Below are 24218 nucleotides of genomic sequence, written 5' to 3'. Positions count from 1 at the left end.
AACAGCTTACTTATGCTTAATCTGTGTTCATTCAGATTAACCTGTAATTAATGAAACCTTTTTCTTCAGAAAGTCACATTTTAATGGGTGTAATCAGGTAATTTGAAGACAAGGTAGATTAGTGAAATGTTCAGCATTGAGATGATGGTTAACTCAGGGCCACTAATGTCAGTTTTGTAAAAGACATTTAGAGAAGACCCCACTAAGCAGATATTTGTATAGAGAAATGAAAAGAAAGGAGAAGCAAGTCATGTGACTATCTTTGAAGAGAATTTTTCCAGGCAGAGGAGCATGCGCCAATACTCTTGAAGCAAAATATATGTAACATGCTCCCTGAATAGTCAAAATAGTCAAATGCACATGGCAGTTGACTCAGAGAAAACGAATAGTAAGATATAAAGACAAAGAGTACCAAGCAGCGATCATGGAGAACCTAAACATTATCATAGTGACTCTAAGATGAAAAGTCCTTGAAAAGATGTGCTCAGAGACTCATGCAGTATGATATGTATTGATAAAATAATTTTATATAAGTACATAATGTGTGGCAAGGGGCCAAGAGAAAAACAGTTAGGTAAAGTAAGAGAATACTTCAATAAACTATGGTAGATGTAGCAATATCTTGGAATAGCACAGGAGAAAGAAAATGAAAGGTTATCAGCTATCTCTTCAGGACAAACTGGATTTGCTGATGGATGAGATGTAAGCTGTCAGAGAAGACTGAAAGTGGATGAAAAGACGCAGCTGCAATACTCACATAAGAGAGTCTGCGAAGCAAATATAATTAGGAGAGACTATGAAGACACCAAGTTGGAAGGGTGGAAGTAGATGCCCAGAATTATATTCACATTTGAGATATTAAGCACTCAAGTAACGAATTTGCTTCTAGGGGTATTGAATTCAGAGGTTTAGACAGATAAGTGAGACAGACTACTGAAGGAAATAGAAATGAGTCTGAGAGGAAGTTGATCTGAAAAGAGAGTGCAAAGAAACTGCCAGTGACCAGAATCCCAGTCAGACAGAGTAAAATCTTCTGGGAGTATGATAAGGTTTTTTTTTAGATCATAGGAAGCTGAATAGCTGGGGAATATTAGAGGGATGATGTGAACTGGGAAAGGGGACAGAATCCTAAGTGGAAAAAGAGGAGATGCATTGGCCTTATAAGACAATGAGAATGTGTAAAAAGACTTATCCATGACCCTCTGGACGTCTCTCTCTCTGTCAGTGTTATATTACAAAGCATCTTACTTCTCCTTTCAATATATCTTTTATTTTAATTAATTCACAACTTGTAACATGTACACATTTTTTAAACATTTCTGTTTGTTTCTCCAGTGGGTTTTTTTTTTTTTTTTTTGTATGTCTTTCTCTATTTCATCTACTTCAACCGAAGTGTATGTCGTAGACTTCAGGAATCGTTTTATCTAAAACATTCTTGATTTTTTTCATCTCAGAAGTTTTAATCCAACTATAATCATATTAGACACAGAGTAGAATCTGTGCCAGGTTCATTTCCACCCCCACTAGCTCCACTGTTGTCCTTAATTAGTACATGATGTTCACCCTGTGCTTTAGCCTCAAGCCTTGCACGAGCTGTGAAACTGTCTCAGAGTGTTTCCTGTGTTAGATCAAAACTACCTGTCTACCTACTAGGCTGGGCATCCTTGCAGTGGAAGCAAGGACAGGGAGTAGGGTGCAGCTTCCCCCAGATAACCCTTCAGAATGTTAACCACAGGAATATTTTGGATGACTGTCCTTGTTTCTCACATTCAAGGTATGTGTTATTCTTTTCTGCGATGTTTATTTGTTATACCTGAGGCATTATCTCTTTAGCCACAATATTTTAACTAGGGATTACAAAAACTCTAACTCGAATTGGTGATTTCTCTGAGGATAGCAATGCCGGGCTTGGATTGGATTACAACTAATCAAGAGGTTTGATGAGTCTATGAAAATTCATATTCCCTTAAACTCTAACAATCATGAGAAAGGGAAAGAGATGAGCATTTACAAAATACCTGTAGAAGTATAGACACTGTGTTAGTCCTTAACTACTTTGTATGTCAGAAAGTTTAAAACCCTTTACTAAAATACCTTTTAGTGATAAAGAATATGAAAATACCATTTGCAGATCACAGAGATTAGATATGATACAAGTGGTCACAAAGTCCATTAACAGGTTAACCCTTGGTACAAATCTGAGTACATCCCCCAAGTTCTTATTATTCAATATTTATTGTTATATATGGTCCACAATACACTCACAGCTAACTTTCTATATAACAGGACATGATAAAAAGATAACATTTTGCATTGATATGGGACCATCTAAGATTGTCTAAGCAGTGGAATATTTGAGCTTTACCTATGGGAGTTAAGAATACAAATGCAAAGTTACTGAGAAAAAAAAGAGGAGGTATTTAATGTTGAAATAGGTCATTTCTGTGCAAGATTTGGTAGAAGGCAGCATCTGGAGATAGATGTGGAGAACAGAAATAACAGAGGTGGTAACTCAGAGCAAGGTGGAAATAGCCTAAGGATGCTGTGTCTTTGTCCGCCTCCTTCCTTATGTCTCACTGATCTGTAAATAGCCATCTCAACTTCCTCACATCACTAGCTAAGGACAATAGGAGTGCATGGCTGGTCATTGGAAACACGTGAACTAGAGGAGTGTAAAGCCATTTGTCACTCCTTGGAAGGTGGCTTGTAATAACACATGCATTTTTCCCTTTTTGTTTTCTTTTAGAAAGGGGGATTGTTGGAGTAGAGGGTCAAGAACTGGTTCATCCTAAAAAGCTTCCCTTGCTACACAAACGGGATCTTGAACGCATCCATGACTCTGACATACCGGTATACATTTCGACTTAGTCAATATGACTCAGTGGCTTTCACAGATGGGCAAAAAGCTGCCCCTGGCTCCAAGAAGGAGTAACTATGAAGCAAATGTGGTTTTCAGTTTTGTGGGAGGCACCCACTTGGTTTACAGTGTATGCTCAGGGGTAACTGACCCTTAGTGGGTTAGCAAAGGAACAATAATGACTGTTCAAGCTTTGGGGGAGCTATTTTCTATCTTTCAGTTTTGGTGAGGAGTTTCCCTAAGTCTGTGCAGACTCATGTCATGTACCCTCCATTTTAGAGCACAACCCCAAGTCTTTATTTTGCTTTTGTCAGTTTTCAGTGCACAGGATAATGTGCTTTACGTGTTCTGCAGCCCAATGGGACAGCATCCATGGGGACAAAAAAAAAAAAAAAGCTTGGCCTTACAAAGGTTTCCATCCGAGTGTTACCATTTAAAAATACCTACAATATTATTTTCAAAAGAATATTTACAATAGACTATAGACAATACACATGTGATGGAACACTATATAAGATGTTAGACAGGTATTCTTCGTTATATTTAGGTATTTGCATTTTACAACCTAGATTTTTAACTTGGGTTCACAGAAAATACATAGAGTCTTCTGTTCTGACAACAGAATACAACACTTCTGGTGCCTTGGCATTTCTTCCCCTTTGCATGGCAGCAGCTAGCTTTCTATCCCTCACTCATGGGTTTCTCAGTAATTAAAAAGCAACATCTAGGCCGCTCTCATGGTCTCATAGCATGATGCAACAGAAGCAGCTCTCTGCTCTCTTGTTCTTGGGGACAGCTCTGGACTATTTTTCTCTAATAAGGTTCTTGTCAAATATTATTTTGATCTTCAGCTCTTTCTTCATCTTTTCAAGCCTTCATGTAGTTAAAAGGTTGGTATAAAGCCAATGAGGAACCAGCTTCCTACAGATCACTGTGCAGAAACATTTGTCTTATGAGATCCAAATTTTGTATCAGAAGCTCTAGTGTAACTGAGATTCGCCTGGGCCAGGGAGGAATGAGAGAGATGAACCTAGAACTGAAAAGTGTCACACCTGCAACAAAAGACCTATTCTCCAGATCCGTATGGATGGGGACATATCAAAAGAGATCAGGACTCAACTTATAAAAAGTCTAAGAGAAAATATGGCACAATGTGAATAATAAGATAAATGACAGGTTTTGATGCAATATAAATAATCCAGTAGGATCCATGAGGCTTTGCTGATGCAAATAAATAAAATAATAAATAAATACATGTGTGAGACTATTCCAGTGGGAGAATATATAGGACAGATTCTTTCTATCCAACCTCTTATCTTTAGGAGGTATAGTGTAGGTCCTCAGTTCTTAACCATAGGCTTCTCACTATGATTTTGTTCCAAAGAGTGAAACATCGGGTAAAAGAGTCACTTTATACAGAGAAAATTGTAAATAAGTAAGATGTCTGCCAGTTGACCAAGGTCAGCATGATCCATAAGATAGATGAGTGACAGAATGGACTCTTAAGGTGGCATAGTAATACTGTCTTTAGTGGTTTTCGTTGGGACAATCATAGCTGCAGAGAGCTTTAAGAAAAGCATTCAAAAACCCTATAAGACATCTGATGAGGACAAGGCAAAAATATCAAACCCATCAAAACTAAGGAGAATATAGGGAATTTATGGGCTTCAGAAGACCAAAGAGATACGACAGGCAACCATAGCATGGCATTGGGGTTAGGATTGTGTGAGAAGAAGAATATAGACAGTAAAATTGAAAGAATATAAAAATTTATGTGGAAAATATAAGTGGACTTTAATGATAACACAATCTTGATTCATGTGTTGTAAAAACCATAACTACATAGTATATTGATAATAGGAAACTTGGACTAGAACTCAGTACTCTCTTCTCAAATGATTTTAAAATCTACTCTATTGGTTTTATTATTATTATGTCTGAAGTAACAGTTTTGTCAAACAGATGAAGAATTCACTTAAAAATAGGCAACACCTATGAACAACTATGACCCAGCATTATTAAGAATTCTCGACAAACCAACAAACACAATGACTCAGACACTCATCAAATCACTAATAACTAAACCAGAGGAAAAGAGCTGTGCCAATAGTCATCAAAGAAAGAGAACGTTAGAATTTCACTGTTCATTACTGACAGCATCTACAACTGATAAACACTACTGTTGAGCTATCCAACCAGAGCTGCTATTGACAGTGCTGTTAGAATTTCTGAATCTTTGCTCCTTTCTTCATAGCATCTTGCTAGTGTGTATTAAATTCTTACTTATTTTGACCATGCTGTAGACAATGCAACTATTTATAATCGGAAGTGGTAATGATTTAGGAGTGAGAGAGGAAGAAAATGGAGTCTATATGCAAAACTTTTTTAAAACACAAAAAAGGAAGATCTGAGGGTTTGATAAAGGCATAAGTGAACGTGAAGTGGCTCGTACATTGCTGAATGAGAGGCAAATATATATTATCCATTTGGTTTCATCAGTAGAAATGTCTTTTTAACTGAGATATGATTGGTAAAACCATCCTTATAGTTCTGTCTCTCTTACGTTCACCTTTGTCAAGGTTTCCTCCCTGAACTTACTGTGGGGAGCTATAGGTGGATAATATCCCCCTTCCTCAAGACATTCCTTTCCAATAAATATATGTGGAATTCACAGAGACATTCTTGTTTTTCAGGAGGAATATGAAGAAGAATTGTTGTATGAAATAAAATTGGGCAAAAAAACTTTAATCCTTCACCTTCTGAAAGCAAGGTAAAATGTATGGCTTGTTTTGCTTTGTTTCAACAGAATCTCCTGTAACCCAAACTCTACTCAAATCCACTATGTAGATGAGGATGACCTTAAACTTCATATCCCCCTGCCTCTGCCTTCCTAGCGCTAGGATTACAGGTGTCCACCACCATGCCCAGCTAAGATCAAGGTAAGTTCTATTGTGGTTGCCTATCTTATAGGGTTAGGTGCATATGCTACTCATGGTTTTGTACAGACTGCCAGTAATGTGAATTCCTCAAGTCTTAATGCATTTGTCCTCTTCAAACCTATCCCATATCAGGAGCAAGAAGAGTGTTGATTCTGTTCTCCAGTTACTAACTTCCTTTTCCTATGTTGATTCTTGGGAGAATTAGAGAGCCATCTAGTCCCTCTAAGTAGAATATTCGCACACTGATACTTCCAGAGTCAGCATTCATTCTCAGTTAGAGGAGGCTAATATTAACAGAGAATCTTCTTTTTGTCTTTCCTCAGTGTTGTTGCATATATATGTGTGTGTGTGTGTGTGTGTGTGTGTGTGTATTATAGATAGATAAATAGATAGTGTATGAATTAAAACAAAACAAAACAACAACAAAAACATGCCCAGGGTCATGATGCATTTCTGTGTACATTTACGCTCATCTTGTCAATTAAAGATAGCATCTATTGACATTTTACTTGGGATTTTATTAAATCTATAAATCAATTTGGAAGTATCTGCTTGGCTGGCCAATAGGCTTCTTATTGTGACTCTACTTATTTAATATCCAACAGTACGATCTGGAGTTATGTTATCAGATTAAGGAAGTCCCTTGGGAAATGTTTTGGGATTTCTTTGTCTTAACACAAATGGATCGATGTGGCAAAGATCTGAAGATGGATTGAAGGAGTCACATTTGTAAAAAATAGGGCCATATCTGGATCAGGTATTCTCAGAAGCAGTTTGTTGGGAACAAAATAAGAAAGGGGTTGGAGCTGGGGCCATGGGGAAGAACGGAAGGAAAAAGATGCCCACACCCCACCAGAGTTTCCCTATTCTCTGGTCAGTCAGGCATGGGAGGGCTGCTATCTACCCTATCCACTCATCCCTGGGTGGGCATTCCTCTATCCCACTCTTCAGGGGGTGGTCACGGGGCAGCCCTGCCCGGGGACCCCTCCGGAGCTACTTTGCTAAAGCCACCAGGGTTGTGGGAGAGAGGGAAGAGGGAAGAAGTTCCCAACACTGACCAGAGTGCACAGCGGAACTTGAAGGAGCAGAGCAGAGACTCTATGGTTTTAGAGCTTTTTATAGAAATGCAGGGGAAAGAGAGAAGGTAGAAAGGAGGGAGGGAGGGAGGGAGGGAGAAAGAGAGAGAGAGAGAGAGAGAGAGAGAGAGAGAGAGAGAGAGAGAGAGAGAGAGAGAGAGAGAGAGAGAGAAAGAGAGAGAAGAGAGAGAAGAGAGGAAAGAAGAAGACAAAGAGAAAGGGAAGAGGAGAGAGAAGTGAGAAAAGAGAGGTGAGAGGACAAAGGAATAAGAGGGAGAGGTGCAGGCTGAGCACCCCTTTTTATGGTCTTCACTGTTGCTAGGTAACTGGGGAGGAGTTTATCCTGAATGTCAGAAGCTTGGGGCCATTGCTTATGTGACTACAGACCATGCTTCTCTTGTGGGGGCTGTGGGACGTGGTACCTTAGGTGGGGGCCAGAGTTCCAGGAGCATGAGGGAACGCCTAGTGTGTCATGTAGGTGAATTATGACCATCGGGGTTCAGACCTCAGCTTGACTGGAGACCAGCCTGCAATTCCCCACAGCAGTTTTAGTGTGACTTACACTTCTTGGAACTTTGAACTACCCTTATATGTCTAGGTCAAAACTCTAATTGCACTTTATAAACTGTTTTACAGAAGGTTTTTCCAAACACTACTTTGCTAAAATTGGCATAATGTTTGCAGACTTGTCTATAATATGTGTAATAGTATGAGATTCAGTTTGGGGAGAGTTTATAGTCAGAATGCTTGGTCGTGTTTTTCTTCTTTATTCTTTTTTTAAAAAAATAATTACAGTACTACTGAGAGTTAGGATATCATCAAGACTCCTCAACCATATAACTGTTTTTGTATGTGTGGAGGGGGTTAGAATGGATCATCTCATTGGCTCTTCTCTCTCTTTCAGGGAACTCCTCAGTTCAAATTACAGTGAAACATACTACAACGTAAAGAGAGAAGTGTTCACCAAGCATCCACAGATCTTGGTATCTTACAAAACCTTACTTTGTCTCCTCTCTGAAACTTTTATTTCCTGGTATGATTTTAAACAGTAATGGCAGATTTACAAGCTATTTCAAAACTTCTTTAAAAGAACTAGCCCTGAGTTGACTAGTCTAAGTAAATGGGGGTAGAATGGAAAACAGTGCCCTTTGAGCCCTAAGGAGAGCTAATCACTTCCTAGTGAGCAGATTGAAGGTTACATCATATTATTATTATTTTATTTATTTATTTATTTATTTTTGCTAATCTGGCTTCTCTTTATTCACTATAATGGTAAGTGAAAGAAGCAGAAAGCAGCAGCCCAAACAAACATATTATACCTTGATGGAGTTATACTTAAGTAAAAGGGATAAAATCTAAATATATGAAACAAGATCTACAATGAACTGGCTCTTCTATGGCGTAGGAGCTCTGTCTACCCTTCTCATTAAGGATTTTATTCTTCATTCTGCAAAGGAAACTTTGTATGACTGATATTCTAGAAATGCAGAATCTTTCTTTTCCTTCACCCTTGCAGAACTTGTTTTCTATGGCCATTAAACAAAAGCACTCCTTCTGACCAAAAGTATTCTTTAAAATTCTACTTCCTCTATTTAAAATGACTTTAAATGACAATTAAGATCTAAGCCACCATGTTGTCTTAAGATAGAGGAAAAGAGCAACAAGTGGGAGGCCTTAGAAGGCTATAGAGGTGTCGCCTCTGGGTTCATTAGCAGACAGAAGAAATAAGGATTGCCTGATGTAATTACTATGAGCAGTGTACCAAGCAGGAACAATAAATATGCCAGCTGGATCGAAACAGAGAAACAAGAGAGACAGACATAAGGGGAGGTGGCTGGAGAGCAAGGTCTAATTCTAGAAACATCCAAAGTTTGCCTTGGTTTAAAAGGCTGTGGGGGGATGACAATACTTCATCAAGGATTAGCAGGTGGAGAAAGAGTCAAAGTAAAAGTTATAAGAGAAGGGTTCCATCTGAAAGTGATACTGTAGCCCAATAGACAAATTTATGAGGAAAGAATTTATATAAGCATTTACACGAAGTAGTCATTAAGTTAGGATAAAAAGTCCCCAAAGCAGTTTCACATGTTTTAAATGGATGTCACAAATAAACTCATGGCAAATGACACTTATCAAATGCTGATTTATTCTTGATAGAAATTAATTAATTATCAATATTCATACAGTTTTAGTATTTATACCTGCCTTAATCAACTCTTCTGTCTTAGGATCACTGTTTTTACCAAGGCTCCATCATTCATGAATTTGATTCTGCTGCTAGTATCAGCACTTGCAATGGTCTGAGGTAAGGCAGAGTAGCTTTCTAATTCATTTCCTATAGATTTTAAAGACAATCACTTGACTGGTTTCTATTCACCAACCTTAATAAATATAAAAGTTAATGGAAAGAGGGGATGCTATGTGCTCTTTTTAGTGAATATGAACTATAGCCTGTGTTTATGCTAATGTTCACCAACAAGAAACCTAACAGATAACCCTCCACAAAGTGGGTCTTCAGCACAGTATGTAAGGGTTTAAAGATGGAAGATTCCCAGACACTGTCTACCATGTACTCTCATATTAGAGTCCAGGATGCCGAAATTACACTATTGTTTAAGAATGCCAAAATTGAGAATATTGGACTGATTCAGCAGTGCAGGTCTCCTGACTCTGAGCTCTGGGTTTCCTCTGATGCTACTGTTTCAGTCACCTTTCTGTCTACAATGGCAGACCCATACTGATCTAGAAAATATATGGTCAGAAATAAAGCTCATAATTTTTTGTAAGTCTTAGAGATAAAGATAAAAGTGGAAGACTTGTGGGGAAATGGAAGGCAGAAGAAAGGAAAAAGTTCTTGACTTTTCTTGAGTAGCTCCCAGGACTGGCATGAGTGAGGACCTCTTTTATGACAAAACTAAACAACTGTATTTGTACCGTTAGATACGTACTCTACAGATAGTGCCTGAAGAATGTATTAAATTTATGCAAAACCTTTGGGGTAACCATGGGTAAAAACTGCTTTTCTGCCTATGATCCAAGCAAAAACTATGCTTCCGAAGATAAAGATTAAATTGACTTCTAGAATTGCTGACTCACTGAGAGGCCACGCTGCTGTGTTGCATGTTGGCTGCCCAAGAGTTTCCCTCTCCTGAAAAGTCTAGTGTTAATAAAATAGAGTTGGGTAGCTACAATTTGGAATAATGTCATGCTACTGTTTCCACAGGGGTTTCTTCAGGGTGAATGACCAGCGGTATCTCATCGAACCAGTAAAATACTCAGATGAGGGAGAACATTTGGTGTACAAATACAATGTCAAGGCACCCTACGCTACCAATCACTCCTGCGTGGGGCTCAATTTTACCAAGAAGTCTGCTCTGATGGATGTTGAGAATATAGAAGAGCATAACCCGGAAGTGAGTACTCTAATCCCCCGTTACCTCAGGAAGAAAACACTTCTGATTTCTTTTATGGAGTTCCAGCAGTCTGGATAAAGAGAAAACCCTTCCATCCTCCCTATAGACTAACAGTATTAAGGCTGTAAGCAACTGGAAAAGGGAAATTTGCCATATCCTGAATCTTATCTTTGATGTGGGCTTTCCTTGTCTTCCTTACCATTTGGGAGGAAAACTGTTGATGAAAAAATAAGCTTATCTCTTCCATCAGTTCCAGCAGTGTGGTAAAAGACAACCAAGGTTAAGAGATTTTCAGTGATTTCAGGCTTCCACAGAATCAACTGCTATCTTCTTGACTCTCCCTGATGTTAGCTGGTGAGCTGCAGGCTTGTTTTGGTCCTCATGTTCAGTCTATATAGTGGGTATCTACAACATCATATGCTTTCTTGGTTGAGTCAATTCGATGACTAAATAATGACATCGTCCAGCAAAGAATAACTTGGTTAAATCTTTGAAGAGAGGCCTTGGGCACTGCTCAGAAGATGCAGTTGACCCATTAAGATGAAAATTTAGAAGAATATCCTGGTATTTGTGTTTCCTGTAAAGGAAAGGCTTATATATATCCTTGTAATTGAGAATAACGCATAGTAAAAGGGGTAGGGGGTACTAGGGGAAAGTCGAGGACATGTGGGTATTCTTGGCAGTTATTCCGCAGTAAGACATACATGTTTGTATACAAATACATGAGTGTATGTATAGATATTAATATTATTATTCAAATACATGAGCTAGTAGCACATGATATTAGTTGCAAAGAGTTTTGTCTGTAAGTGAAAAAAGGAGGCCCTGAATACAAAAAATACTTAATTTGTAACTCTTAATTTGAGCTGTACATCTAAATAAAAAAGGCAAGACGGTCAAAGGTAGAATGCTACTCAAGGTTCATTAAAATGTAATGTATAGGTCCAGGTGTTTTCATAATAAAAGTTCATCAACGTATCAGATACGTTCATTTACTTCACCTTCAAATACATTCCTTATCATGAAGATATTGATTTTTTTTCTATTAAACTGGTAATAAGTTTCACTGAATTATCTACATTTTCAGGACCATCACAAAGAAAAGTTCATTGAACTGTTTGTTGTTGCTGATGAATATGTGGTAAGTTTTCAGATGGACATTATACTCTTTATTCTCTTTAAAACTATATTTATTGTTCTCATTTAGAAAAAGAGGAAATTCCACTAAGTTCCATTCTAAGTTGACTTCTGCTTTCAGCTCCTCAAACCAGAGCTTTATTAGAAACCCTTGAGAATCTGCATCATCTAACTGATTAATCAAAAATAAAACCTCCCTTCCATCTGTGACAAATAGAGATTTTGAATAATTTATAAAAGCTTGAATACAGATCATCAATCTAGGATTGAACGCAACAGAAAATAATTGAAAATTTCCAAATGCTAAAAATTAAGGAGAAAATTTTCATCAGAATGAGAAGTCAAATTTTGAGGTTGTGTCACCTTTCTTTGGAGCATACGGGAAGACAGAATTAAGGACTTAAATATTCTAGCAAAGGAAGGAATAATACTTCCCAGTGGTGCCTTTAGCCATGAAAGCAACCTTGTCACTAAAGAGCTCCACAAAGACCCCAGAAGACAGAGAGAACTTCCTGTCTGCCTGAAGCCATGGTGGGGAAAATATCAATCATAGGAAGACAGATCCTAGGCCTATGCTATACAGAGGCTCTGCGATGGGCATGGGAGCATCCAGGGTTCAGTGACTGATGTGCTAAGCAAAATTTTCAACATAAAATCTGTTGGAGATCTGGTAAACAACTAGAGCCCAAGTAGAAATTTCCCAGCAAAGCCATTTCAATACCCCTAATAAAATGGACCTCATGAGGCAGCCTACCAATGTGATAGATGTGATAGTCAATGATACTGCAATTATACTATTTTATATATATAGTATGTATGTATATATATATATATATATATATATATAGTCATTGAGAATAAAAAATGAAATAGAGCGGAATGAATAGATGAGTAAGAGAGAGACTACATAAAGTGATATGCAATAGGCTTTCTGGGAAAACTACTTTAACATCTGTAAGAGCAAAAAGTATGTATGTTCAAATAAATTAAAGAGAAATTAAGCACACATAAAAAGAGAATATATGAATGGGAGACTGAAGCATGGAAATCACTCACACAGTACAAGGAGGTAAAGAGTTAAAACTATGAAAGCAGTGATGAAATTTAAAAACTGGGTTAAAAGAAATGGTAGTGAGTGCACATAAGCAACCCAAGGCGCTTGATACTGTTTGAGAAGCAACCCTTAAGAGTTTTCCAGAAATAAAGAGATGTTTAATCAGATAACAATAGAATGAAGTTTCAGAACACTGAAGATAGGTGTGAGAATATATTTTTCAAATAAGTCAGAAAAAAAAACTGAGCTAGGTTGACCCTGTGCAATTGTATGGCATATGCTATAAGCAGTAGGAGATTGTGTGTATATCAAAAATAACACATTTAAAACATCAGTGAGAAATATTATTATGCTCAGATTTGGCACAAAATATCAAGCAGTGATGGTTAAATAATTGGGAGAAAGAAAATTATGCTTAAAATATAGGCATTTGCCAGGGAATAAAAATGTGTTCTAGAGGACACTAAGCAGTTGTTTTTGTTTTTTGTTTTTGTGTGTGTGTGTTTTGTTTTTTGTTTTTTTTTTTAAGGAGATATCCAAAATTCAAAAGAAAACCTTAAAGTAGTGCTAAGCTAAATCACATCTTAAGGGACCACTCTGTTTAGTTATTTTATTTCAACAACTATCTTATCAAGTCTTCATACTTTAATTAGTCTTAGCTCACTGGAAAGAGGATTCTTTTCCATTGCTCTTTTCTTTTGTTTTTGCCTTTGTTTTTGTTTTTCTACAATATTTTATAGAAAGTGAAGTATTTTGCTGGGCTTTTTCCTCAACACTGATAAGTAACAAATACCATATTTGTGTTTCTAGTACCGCAGGAACAATAAACCCCAAAACAAGCTAAGAAAACGAATTTGGGGAATGGTCAATTTTGTCAATATGGTAAGTTATGATATAATTTAAATCAATCTGAAAGTATAATTACAAAAGACTATTTAGGTCAGGCTTTTGAAAGGAGTATTGTGTTTTGATACTGATCTAGCATAAACCACAGATCCACCTGGTAAACTAGTTAGTAAAGATCTCTTCAAAACAACCAGAGCAACAAACCACAGCACTGAAGTTTTGTTTTACTGAGTAAATTACACTTGCTATCTAAGTTGATGAGGGCCAGTGAGATGTCTCGGTGGCTAGAGAAAGGTGTTTGGTGTGCACCATGCAAGGGTGGCATCTGAGCTCAATCCCTGGACTCTCCATGAATGGGGCAGGACAGAAAAGATTCCTTTAAGTTGTCTTCATAATTTCACAATTGTAGTTGCCATATGCACCTGCTCCCACAATACACCACACACACACACACACACACACACACACACACACATATATCACAATAATAATAAACAATAAAAATGTTAAATTCTGTTAACACAAAAATTATGAAACAACAGACAGACAATCTGAGAACCAAGCATGTAAATATTTGGCCACACTACTTTAAAATCAGTGCTCTGTAATAATAATAAAAAAAGTCATGCTATAATTTATTGCCAATGCTTTATCATTCGATTCAGGACTTCATTATAATCTATTAAGATCATTAGTGCATCTAAACATTAAAGAAGGAGAATTGTTACTAAAACAAATTGTGGGTTGTACACATCTTTTGTCAAATCATTCTAACGCGCCCTGGGTCTATTACTCAGGTAAAGAGATGCAGAGAAGGATGCTGAAGGAGTAGCCCATCTAGTGGTTCATTAGTAGGTTCATTCATTAGTTGAAGGAGAGTTTTCTATTGGCATTTTTGCTAACCACTTTAAACATCTGTTCACACTCATTTGTTTTATGTAAATAATGAAGAAGTTAGAATGCTAGATCACATGAAGTGTGCATATTATTTTAGCCCCTTCCTACAGCAGGAAATCCTGTCTTCTGTTTGTTTCACTTTTTCAATGCTTTGTATTTCAGTTTGAGTGATTAGTGCTGAGCCAGTAGGGGTTCCCCTCGTTATTCACAGCTTTCTGATGTGCTTATGAGAGGCTATAATTTTTCTAGAATTTTCATTCATGCTTATCATTGCCCTCTCTATGCTAATATTAAGGTATTTTCAAACATCCTTTTACTGTATTAGTTTCTTTATGGAAATTCACACGATATTCTATATGATAGTCTGTATTATATTTCAATATATCAATTTATAAAACAAAGGCTGTGCTATATAAAATGTACGTAAAAAGTTGAAATTGATTTTTTAATAAAAGGGAATACAGGTTAAAAAAATGAAAGAAACTTCAAACAATTTGATCTTGTGAAAATTCTTTCCTCTTTGAACAGATTTATAAAACCTTGAACATTCATGTGACTTTAGCTGGTATTGAAATATGGTCAGCTGGGGACAAGATAGAAATAGTGTCCAATCTAGAAAGTACCTTATTGCATTTTTCAACTTGGCAAGAAACAGTTCTCAAAAAAAGGAAGGATTTTGATCATGTGATTTTATTGAGGTATGTGATTATTCTATTTTCCTTCACATATTGGACAGACTATTAAAAACGAAATAGGACTTGAGAAATTGCTTTTTAGGTAACAATGAAAATATGAGAGCATGAGTTGAATCTAAAGTACATATGTAAAAGTTAGGTGTGGCCATGTATAAGTCTATGACATCAGCACCATGAGTCAGGCAGAGACAGTAGGATCACAGTGGTGTGCTATCCATCAGCCCTAGCTCCAGGCTTAGTGGAAGATTCTGTCTTAAGGTAATAAGGCACGAAATGATAGAGCTGGACACCTGACATTCTCTTCTGGCCTCTGATGCCCACACATGGACACATACATATCTACACACATGTGTAACCAAATCAGACACATTCACACACACACACAAATGAAAAAGGAAGAAAAAGAAAGAACACAAAAGCATTTAAAACTATTTACTTTGGTTATTATACAGAGACAAATATTAATTATGGGTACAGAAAATTCCAAAGTAGAATATTTAATATTTTATAAGACTGGGAAATATGAATATATATAGTCTATTGCAGAGTTGAAAATATGCCAAAGCAAGGTTAAGTTGAGGACCCATTGACATTCCTACCATCATCCATGGCCAAGCCCTCTCTAATATATCACCCAAACCTAGCTTTCTAGATAATCTGCTATGATAATCTTAGCCTGCAATAGCCTCAATATTCCTACATAAAAGTTTGAGAGAAGCTATTTAATTATCAATTCCTCTGCTCAAAATACCTAGCAATATACTTAGCTCAGAGGAAAGTGATAAATAGATGTAGGAATAAAATTCCTAGACCCTGTGACCCACACCTTCGCTTGAGAACAATAGTAGCTTTCAAGCATCTCTTTGGATACTGGTAACATCACTGTGTTAGAGAAGTGCCTGCTGCTCTTCCTACTTCTCTGTCTGTAATGTCTATATCTCTCCAGAGTGCTGCAAATTCCATCTGTGGATCCTTTCTTCAGGGTTAGCTAGAGTAGAGCTTTCAGGCTGAGCTCAGAAGCAAGCTGTTTCTAAAGCCCATGGTGAGTCCACTCTGGTCACTTCGCAGATTCGTAAGAGGGAGCCAGACTGTCAGTTTACATCTGACAGAGCCACATCACTTCTCCTCAGGAGTGTAGCTGTGCCTGTCTTGGACTTAGACATTCATGTGCTGTCAGGACCAAAAATTAAGGAGGGTGAATCATAGTAAAATATCACCATAAACTTCATGGTGGTCAAGATGGAGACCACTGTTTTTACACTATGTTTAAGTATTTATTATTTATGGTGTGTGTGTGTGTGTGTGTGTGTGCGCGCACGCGTGCATGCTCGCATCACAGTTCACTTGTAGATATCAACAGACAACTTGCAAGAGTAAGTTTTCTCCTTCCACCAAATGAGTACTAGCAATTGAACTCACATTGTCAGGCTTGGTGGCTAGCATCTATACCCACTGATCTATTTCACAAAGCCATATGTAAATTTTAGGATATCTATCACTATCTAAATATGTATAATGAACAATATTTTTATTTCATGGGTAACTTCAGATTAATAAGTCGTTGCAAGCAGGGACTTAAAGTGAATGGCTGCTCACTGCCCTCCTGGGCATCATGTCTGGGATTTCTTGTGCATGAAGTTATTAGATATCATCCATCTATGATCACATAGACTTAGAAACAGAAAGGCAACACGTGTGACATTGTCGTTGTGTAATATTTAAACTCAGATGACCTTGAAAGAAGTCAGCCTTTTGCCTGTCCTTCTCCAGTTCTACACACATCTTATGTTCTTCCAAGATCTCCAAAGATTGGCAAGCCCAAAACACTAAGCTCCTCTAAGAAGTACCGGCAAACATTGACATATAACATGAATACAGAAACAGAGTGTATCTTCTTAATTAAAAACAAAAGGCAGATAGCCTTCATATTGCCTTCTTTCTTGTATTTGAGTTTCCTGATATTCTAATTGTTGTCTTCTAGCTCATGATAGTGCTGTTTACAAAGGCCCAAATCTAAGTGCTGCATCCAAGTCAAGTGGAAGATTGCCTACAGTGTAGACATTTACCCCTTTCGGAGTTGTGGGAATAGACTTTCCTTTCCACAAGGGTTCATTTAAATGTTGGGTGAGAACTATCACTGCTCCTCTGACCGTCTATGATTGATAAATAACTTTCAGTGTTATCAACCACGTGATTCTTAGTGCCATACTTCCTTACTATATTTCCACTCCTACATTTGCCTCCCAAACACTTTAAAGTTTAATTAATTACCTCATTGTAGGTTTTGTTTATTTTTGTCACTTAAATTGTTTTATCCAAAATTGAGCACAAGGTAGACAAGAATCAAGAAAAAAAAAAAAAAAAAAAAACCCCAAAACCAACCAGACAAACAAAAAGAACAAAAACGAAAATGAGATTCTTCTCTCCTTTTGTTTTCCTTATGAAAAAAAAAATACATCCTGTGTTTTCCAATTTTATCCCAAGACCACAGCTGGATTTCTCTGTGCCTCTAGGTTGAAACTGAGCCCAGTATCAACTTGAGTCATCCACATGCCCATTAAGTGAAGCGCTGAGAGAATTGTTCCACTAGCGCAAGGGTTAGCACTGTGGTACTTCAGTGCAGTTTGAATTTGGGGTTAATAAAATTGTCAGTCAAGTTAAGAATAAGTATTCTTATATCTTGTTTTAGTGGGAAGTGGCTCTACACATCTATGCAAGGAATTGCTTACCCAGGAGGGATATGCCAGATCCTTCGTTCATGCAGTGTCGTTAAGGTGGGCTGGTTGCCTAACATTTAATCACAGTGTTTGAATTGGTTTTCTGTATTTATCTGAATCACATTGAAAAGCCATATATAATCTGTATTTGACATATATTTCCAAATTATGTCATGAAGAGACCTGTGTTCCCTTTAGTAAATGACAAAACAAAACAAAATAAAACAGTGAGTTGTGAAAAACTGCGGTTAACCATAAGGGAAAACTACAATTCAAAGCTCAGAAGGGCAGGTATGAAACTACCACAGTGTATTCTATAGCTGTAAAACTTATTCACGTATTAAATATAACAATTTATAAAACTCATTCATGTGTTAAATATAACTATGTATTAGGACAAGTAAGTTCCATGGCATTTTAGGTTGATTTAATCATCATAATTGTTTTTGAACTAAAATAAACAAGTACAAAAGCCACTTAATGTGCCATATCAAGACAGCCTTGAAAAATTGTGTTTAGCAAGTAGAGAGCCTATGAATCACTGTCTCATCTTGATTGGATGACCTTTCCCCAAGCCTCAAAGCATCCAGTAAATGTTATTCATGTAATTCTGTTCGAGACATAGTTAAAAACATGAAGGTTTGTATTTACTTCCTTGCTAACCTTTCCTGGTTAGCTGGTTGCTGCTGCCCCCAGCTTAGTCTTGTTGTCACTTAAAAACTAGTGTTTATTCAAATAACCTTACCAACTGATTATTTTGTAATCACTTTTGTGACCGTAGGGCTGCCTTAGTAGCTGAATGACATAGACCTGCACACAAAGTTACCCCAATAGAAGCTATTACAATTTCAATGATCATATTTTAGCAAGACAAAGAAGCGTTTGAAGCTTCATATGAACAAAATAAACTAAGGATATTCTATTAGCTTTATCATATCTGCATGGGTTATTCCCTTCTGGAATTGTTAAAGCAAGAACAAGATCTATGGGGCAAGGCAGCAACGGATTCTGCAATGAATTTTATGTTTCTGACTTTCAGAGTTTTCTCATGACACAAACTCCCTCCACAAGATTATATAGCATTATTGCTCAATATGACAGGATAGATTGAATATAGCAAACGTCTCTGTTGAGGACCCTGGAATATCTAGTACAGAAAAGGCATCGTCACTCTTTAAAAAGCTGTGTGGGATGTTTGCATTAAATTCATATGGGCTTCTGCAACAATATACCAGAAACAGAGCAGATTGTAAACCACACAAATGTATTTCTCATAAATCTGAGAGCTGAGAAGTCCAAGAACCTGATCCGTTTGTACCTGGTGACAGTCCACCTCCTGACTAAAGGTTGGCAGCTTCTCTCTGTCTCCTATTGTAGAGGGGTTGCCTTGAGCCTGTTTGATTAGGACACTGATATCACTGCTGGAAACCTTGTCCCCTTGGCCTAAACATTGTAGTCATTGGGGCTTAAGACTTCAAAGTAGAAGTTTTGGAGAGATACCACAGTCAGGTATATAACATTAGTTGTTACATTTTAGCTATTTGGAAAAAGAAGGCTGCCAATACAACAAATAGGAGTATGTTGTACACTGAATTATAAAGTTAGGGATCTGTAAAAGAAAAAGTCATTTTCCCAACTTCATTATAAATTATAGTTATGGACTTCAGAATAAATGAGATGTAATAAAGTCTATCACTTCCCAAATCCAAACAAATTAAGATTTAGAAATCCGGCCTTTCAATCGTTTATTTAAAATGATACCCATAAACTACTTGGAGGTCTCCTATAGACATCTATTATTACTGTTTTTTTCCCATCAGGATCTTCTACCAGATGTAAATATAATTGGGAACAGAATGGCACATCAGCTGGGACACAACCTGGGGATGCAGCATGATGGCTTTCCATGCACCTGTCCTTTGGGGAAGTGTGTGATGGGCGATGGAAGGTGAGGCTCTGATAATGTATGTGAAGATTTATTATTCATATATTATTTTAAAACTTTTCATATAATATATTTTAACCACAGGTCCCCTCCTCCAGCCTCTCCTACCTCCTCCACACCCACCCAACTCTACTCCAGTTTTTTTTCCTCTCTCTCTCTCTTTAGAAAATAAACAGGTAACAAATAAATAAATAAAGTAAAAACACAACAAACACACACACACACACAACTCTAAGACCTATAAAAATACAAAACTGAAAACCATAATATACAAGCAAAAGACTACTAAAATTAAAAAAGAAATGCTTAAGTGGAGCCGTATGAGACAACAGACTACAAAAAATACTATGTAGGTTGTTTCCTGGTGTCCATTTACTGATGAGAGTACAGCCTACTCTTCAGTGAGGTTAATGAAAACTCCTTTGGAGAAAACTTATTTTCCTTCGCAAGCAGTTGTCAATTAGAGATTGCTCCACAATACATACCGAGTGACTTACCTTGTGGTCAGGCCTCAGTCCTGTGTATCTTTGGATTCTTTTGTGGCAGAAAGAGTAAGAAAAATGTTAGTGTCAGTGGTTTCTTCTGTATGGTGATTGATTAAATAACACAATGCTGGAGAGATGGCTCAGTAGCTCAGTAGCTTAGAGCACATGCTGCTCTCACAGACGACCTAAGCTTAGTAGCATCCACATTGGGCAGCTCACAAACACCTGGAATTCGAGCTTCAAGGGGTCCAATACCCTCTTCAGGCTCATGTGGGTACCTGCATATGAACTCTCACATCAACACTCACAATACATGTCATTTTAAAACAAATACTTTTAAAATGGTGAAAAATTGCTAATGTTCAAAATGCAGGGGCTGTCACAGAGTAGAACTCAGCAACTGATGTCAAACTAGTAATATTCTTAGGGTCATATCAACCTATTTAGTAGACTCAATTCTCTAAAAGTTCTTCTGTATTCAGTCATTGAAAGCAATCAAACCAAAGGAAGAGAGAAGGGAGGGGAGTGCTAGTTTAAAACTGAGCATTTAGAAGTCCTAATGATGCTTTTAATATTTCTGCTGAGTTTATTTCTTCAATACCACATAATATACTATGATGCATAATAAGTACATATTGTTTATTATACAAATAATACAATATTTTATAATATATAAGTATAACATTAATATCATATAACATAATATCAAACTACTCTATACCAGACACTGTGTTAACTCATGATTATTCCTAAGGAACTAAACACAATGCGATCCTTGACTTGGTTGAGAAGTTTATAATGTTTCAGAGATGGTAAATCAGATTTAAATTATTACATGGTTATGTTAAGAGGGGTACATTAGGGGATTAAAGAGATGGCTTAGTTATTAAGAACACTTGTTGCTCTTGCAAAAGATTGACATTCAACTGCCTGCATCTGCATGAAGTTTTACCATCTTTAACTCTAGATCAGGGTGGGGGTGGGGGGAATCACTCTTCTAGCCTCTGTGGGCACTACACACAAGAAACATAGATATACATACAAGCAAAACACCTATAACATAAAATAAAAATATTTTTTAAATAAGTGGGATGCATTAGGGGCTAAGTAGGAACAGGAAACCCAGACAACCATCTGTTGTCTTCAGGGAGGGTTTGTTGGAAGACACATAATCAGTTTTTCACTGAAACTGAATTTGGTAGTTGTCTCTGCAACACAACAAATAAATAATAACACACCTGACCATGGCTCTGCCCCAGTAGTTAGCAATTGTTTTTCATTTCCAATTCTTTATTAAATGTTTACAGAAGCAAATCTTTATTCTCACCTCATCTCATCTCTAGCATCCCTGCAATAAAATTCAGCAAATGCAGCCAAACCCAATACCAGCAATTTCTGCAGGATCAGAAACCAACATGCTTACTCAACAACCCCTTTCCCGAAGAATCCAATGATTATCCTTTCTGTGGGAACAAGAAGGTGGATGAGGGAGAAGAGTGTGACTGTGGGCCAGTTCAGGTATTGCAAGTGATGCCTTCCTCCTCGTCCTCCCCCTCCCCTCCTCCCCCTCCTCCCCCTCCTTTCCCTCCTCCCCCTTCCCCTCCTCCTCCTCCTTTGATTTTTCTTGGATATTTTCTTTATTTACATTTCAAATGTTATCCCCTTTCCTCCCAGTTCCCTCTGGCTGGCCCAAAACCTCCTATCCTATCCCCCTTCCTCTGCTTTTATGAAGGCATTTCCCCCACCTACTCATCTACTCACCTACTCACCTACTCACCTACTCTCACCTCTCCCTGCCCTTGCATTCCCCTACACTGGGACATAAAGCCTACACTACACAGGACCAAGGGCCTCTCCTCCTATTGATGCCAGACAAGGCCACCCTCTGCTTCATATGTGGCTGGAGCCATGGGGCCCTCCTTGTGTGCCCTTTGGATGGTGGTTTAGTTCTTGGGAGCTCTGAGGGGGTCTGGTTGGTTGACATTGTTGTTCTTCCTATGGGGTTGCAAACCGTTCAACTTCTTCAGTCCTTTCTCTGTCCAATGGTTGGCTACAAGCATTTACCTCTGTATTTGTCAGGCACTGACAGAGCCTCTCAGGAGACAGCTATATCAGGCTCCTGTCAGCATGCACTTCTTGGCATCCACAGTCATGTCTGGGTTTGGTGACTATACACAAAGCTTGTTCTCAGCTGGAATCTCAGCAGATGACCATGCTCTCAGTGAAGCTGGAGAAAGCTGTTCTTATTGTCCATTCAGATCCCAGCTCTGAAGCAACCCTCATTTCAAGCCTTCTTAGGAAAATCTCAAGTCATATGTGGTGATCTTGCTGGGAATCAGCAATACTCCATTTGCCTGGCTTATACTTTAACATCTCAACTTGTGAGAAGTACCTCTAAATCTGATCCCTCAGGCACAGGCACTACGTGGTGGCTATCTTACAAAACATTTCCTTGCTTAGAGACTTGGAAAGCTTGTCTATATCATAGCTAGGCAGCTATAATTATAGAAAAGTCTCTTTTAATAGAGGGACAAATAACCTTTGAATTTTTCATATACTTATTCAAGTGTCAAGTATTTTTTTAAAAAAGCATTGGAGGCAAATTTTCAAGTTATTTCTTAGTCTGCTTTTAGAAGCTATTTCTTTGAGAAGCTCATCAAATAAATATGTATCCTCCACTACTTATGCCTCAAATGAACAAGAGCACATAAACCTCTGGGGATGTGTTAAAATATGAAGCATACTAGGTCTCCAGTGCAGCTGCAATTTACAGCCCCACAATGCTGCTGAGACTGTGGTCTGAGGACATTTTCTAGGTTAGCCCTAGACACTGCACAGTTCAAAGTGTTCTAATAGGACAGCAATCAAGAAACTCTATAATGAGAATGGGACTGCCCTATTTAGAGAGCTTGAGAACCAGTCTTCAACATCTACGATCAATAAGAAGAGGCTGCTAACTTGGGACACAGACCCATTTTCCATACACATATTTTGGAACATTCCACAGCTCTGTGCTAATGTATGGAAGGCTTTATCAGATGCAGACAGACACCTGCATCTCAAGTATTAATTTATTCTGAGTAGGCATTACACCTAAGAGGACGTCTTATGACTGAGGGGGAAAAAAAAGGAAATACAGTTTAGGTTGAAACTTGTGGCATCCCAAGCCAGAGATGCAAGATCAGATATTAGAAACTGTATGACCTCACATCAGACTTTAGCCCAGGGAAGCAATCGGGGATGGACACCATGGGAAAGCTGAAAACTCACTGCCTTTGGATTCTGTTCCCACCAATGAGAGTTCATAAGCTGGGAAGTAATGAAGGAGCATAAAAAAAAAGGCAATACAGTGTAAATCCCCAATACTAGTAGCACACAGCAATCTGATTCACACACCAAAACCAAGGATCCTGCATTCCATGGAGCTCTTGAAGGAGGAGCACAAGTTAATTAGACCATTAAATAGGAGCACACACACATACACACACACACACACACACACACACACACACATCTTTGTGATGTCTACATTTTCATTTTGCCAGGAGTGCACCAATCCCTGCTGTGACGCACACAAATGTGTCCTGAAGCCAGGATTCACTTGTGTGGAAGGAGAGTGCTGTGAATCATGTCAGGTGAGACTCTTGACCCCCAGGGATTTCTGTGTTCTCAGCTTAGCTGCGTGAAATAACAAAGCACTCTCTGGCCATGGGTGGTTCCGAAGTGCTAACTCCAAGATGGAGTGTTCCTTGTAAAACATCCAGCAAAGTTTAATCTGAAATGTTTTGGTGTTTGAACCAAGTGCTGCTTTCATATGGAGAATAGAGAAGATGCTGAGCATTGCCTGATGTTTTTTTAGGGGTGAAATCACATGACCAACACCATTCTTGCCCATGTATAGATCAGTACTGGTCTGTTCAAACTCAAGAGCTTGCGGAGGGAAATTGGTCTCCCAACAATAGTTTATCTAAGGGAGAACAGAGTATACACAGATACTAAACACTTAATGATTGGATATTGGAGCAAGAAAAACAATGACTAGAAATCATGGCTCCAAAGGTTTGCTGACACTTATTTGGCTCCTCTAGATTGCAAGCTCAAAAAGTGTCATCTTTTATATCTTCAACTCTTTCTAGGGACCCCACACATTTAAAAGAATG

At 37.9% G+C, this 24218-nt stretch overlaps 1 protein-coding gene across 2 annotated transcripts in view; it reads left to right on the top strand.

Annotated features, from left to right (window-relative positions):
- Window positions 1-1722: 1722 nt before the first annotated feature.
- Window positions 1723-24218, top strand: part of Adam7 (ADAM metallopeptidase domain 7) — a 36050-nt gene continuing 13554 nt past the window's right edge. Inside the window, exons 1-13 of one of the 2 annotated variants that reach the window (XM_021182378.2) lie at window positions 1723-1774; window positions 2747-2850; window positions 5551-5627; window positions 7777-7855; window positions 9098-9174; window positions 10093-10282; window positions 11370-11423; window positions 13284-13355; window positions 14745-14914; window positions 17601-17685; window positions 19449-19576; window positions 21402-21576; window positions 23604-23693. In XM_021182378.2, the coding sequence (XP_021038037.1) occupies window positions 1723-1774; window positions 2747-2850; window positions 5551-5627; window positions 7777-7855; window positions 9098-9174; window positions 10093-10282; window positions 11370-11423; window positions 13284-13355; window positions 14745-14914; window positions 17601-17685; window positions 19449-19576; window positions 21402-21576; window positions 23604-23693 (1353 nt within the window). Of the gene's footprint in view, window positions 1779-2746; window positions 2851-5550; window positions 5628-7776; window positions 7856-9097; window positions 9175-10092; window positions 10283-11369; window positions 11424-13283; window positions 13356-14744; window positions 14915-17600; window positions 17686-19448; window positions 19577-21401; window positions 21577-23603; window positions 23694-24218 lie in introns of both variants that reach the window. The other variant, XM_021182379.1, reaches the window with a different exon arrangement.

This window comes from Mus caroli, unplaced genomic scaffold, assembly GCF_978045245.1.
Source record: "Mus caroli unplaced genomic scaffold, Mus_caroli_1 scaffold_12, whole genome shotgun sequence".
NCBI classification, from domain to species: Eukaryota; Metazoa; Chordata; class Mammalia; order Rodentia; family Muridae; genus Mus; species Mus caroli.
Note: the sequence above shows the minus strand (reverse complement) of the source record. Positions and strands in the feature narration are given on the sequence as shown.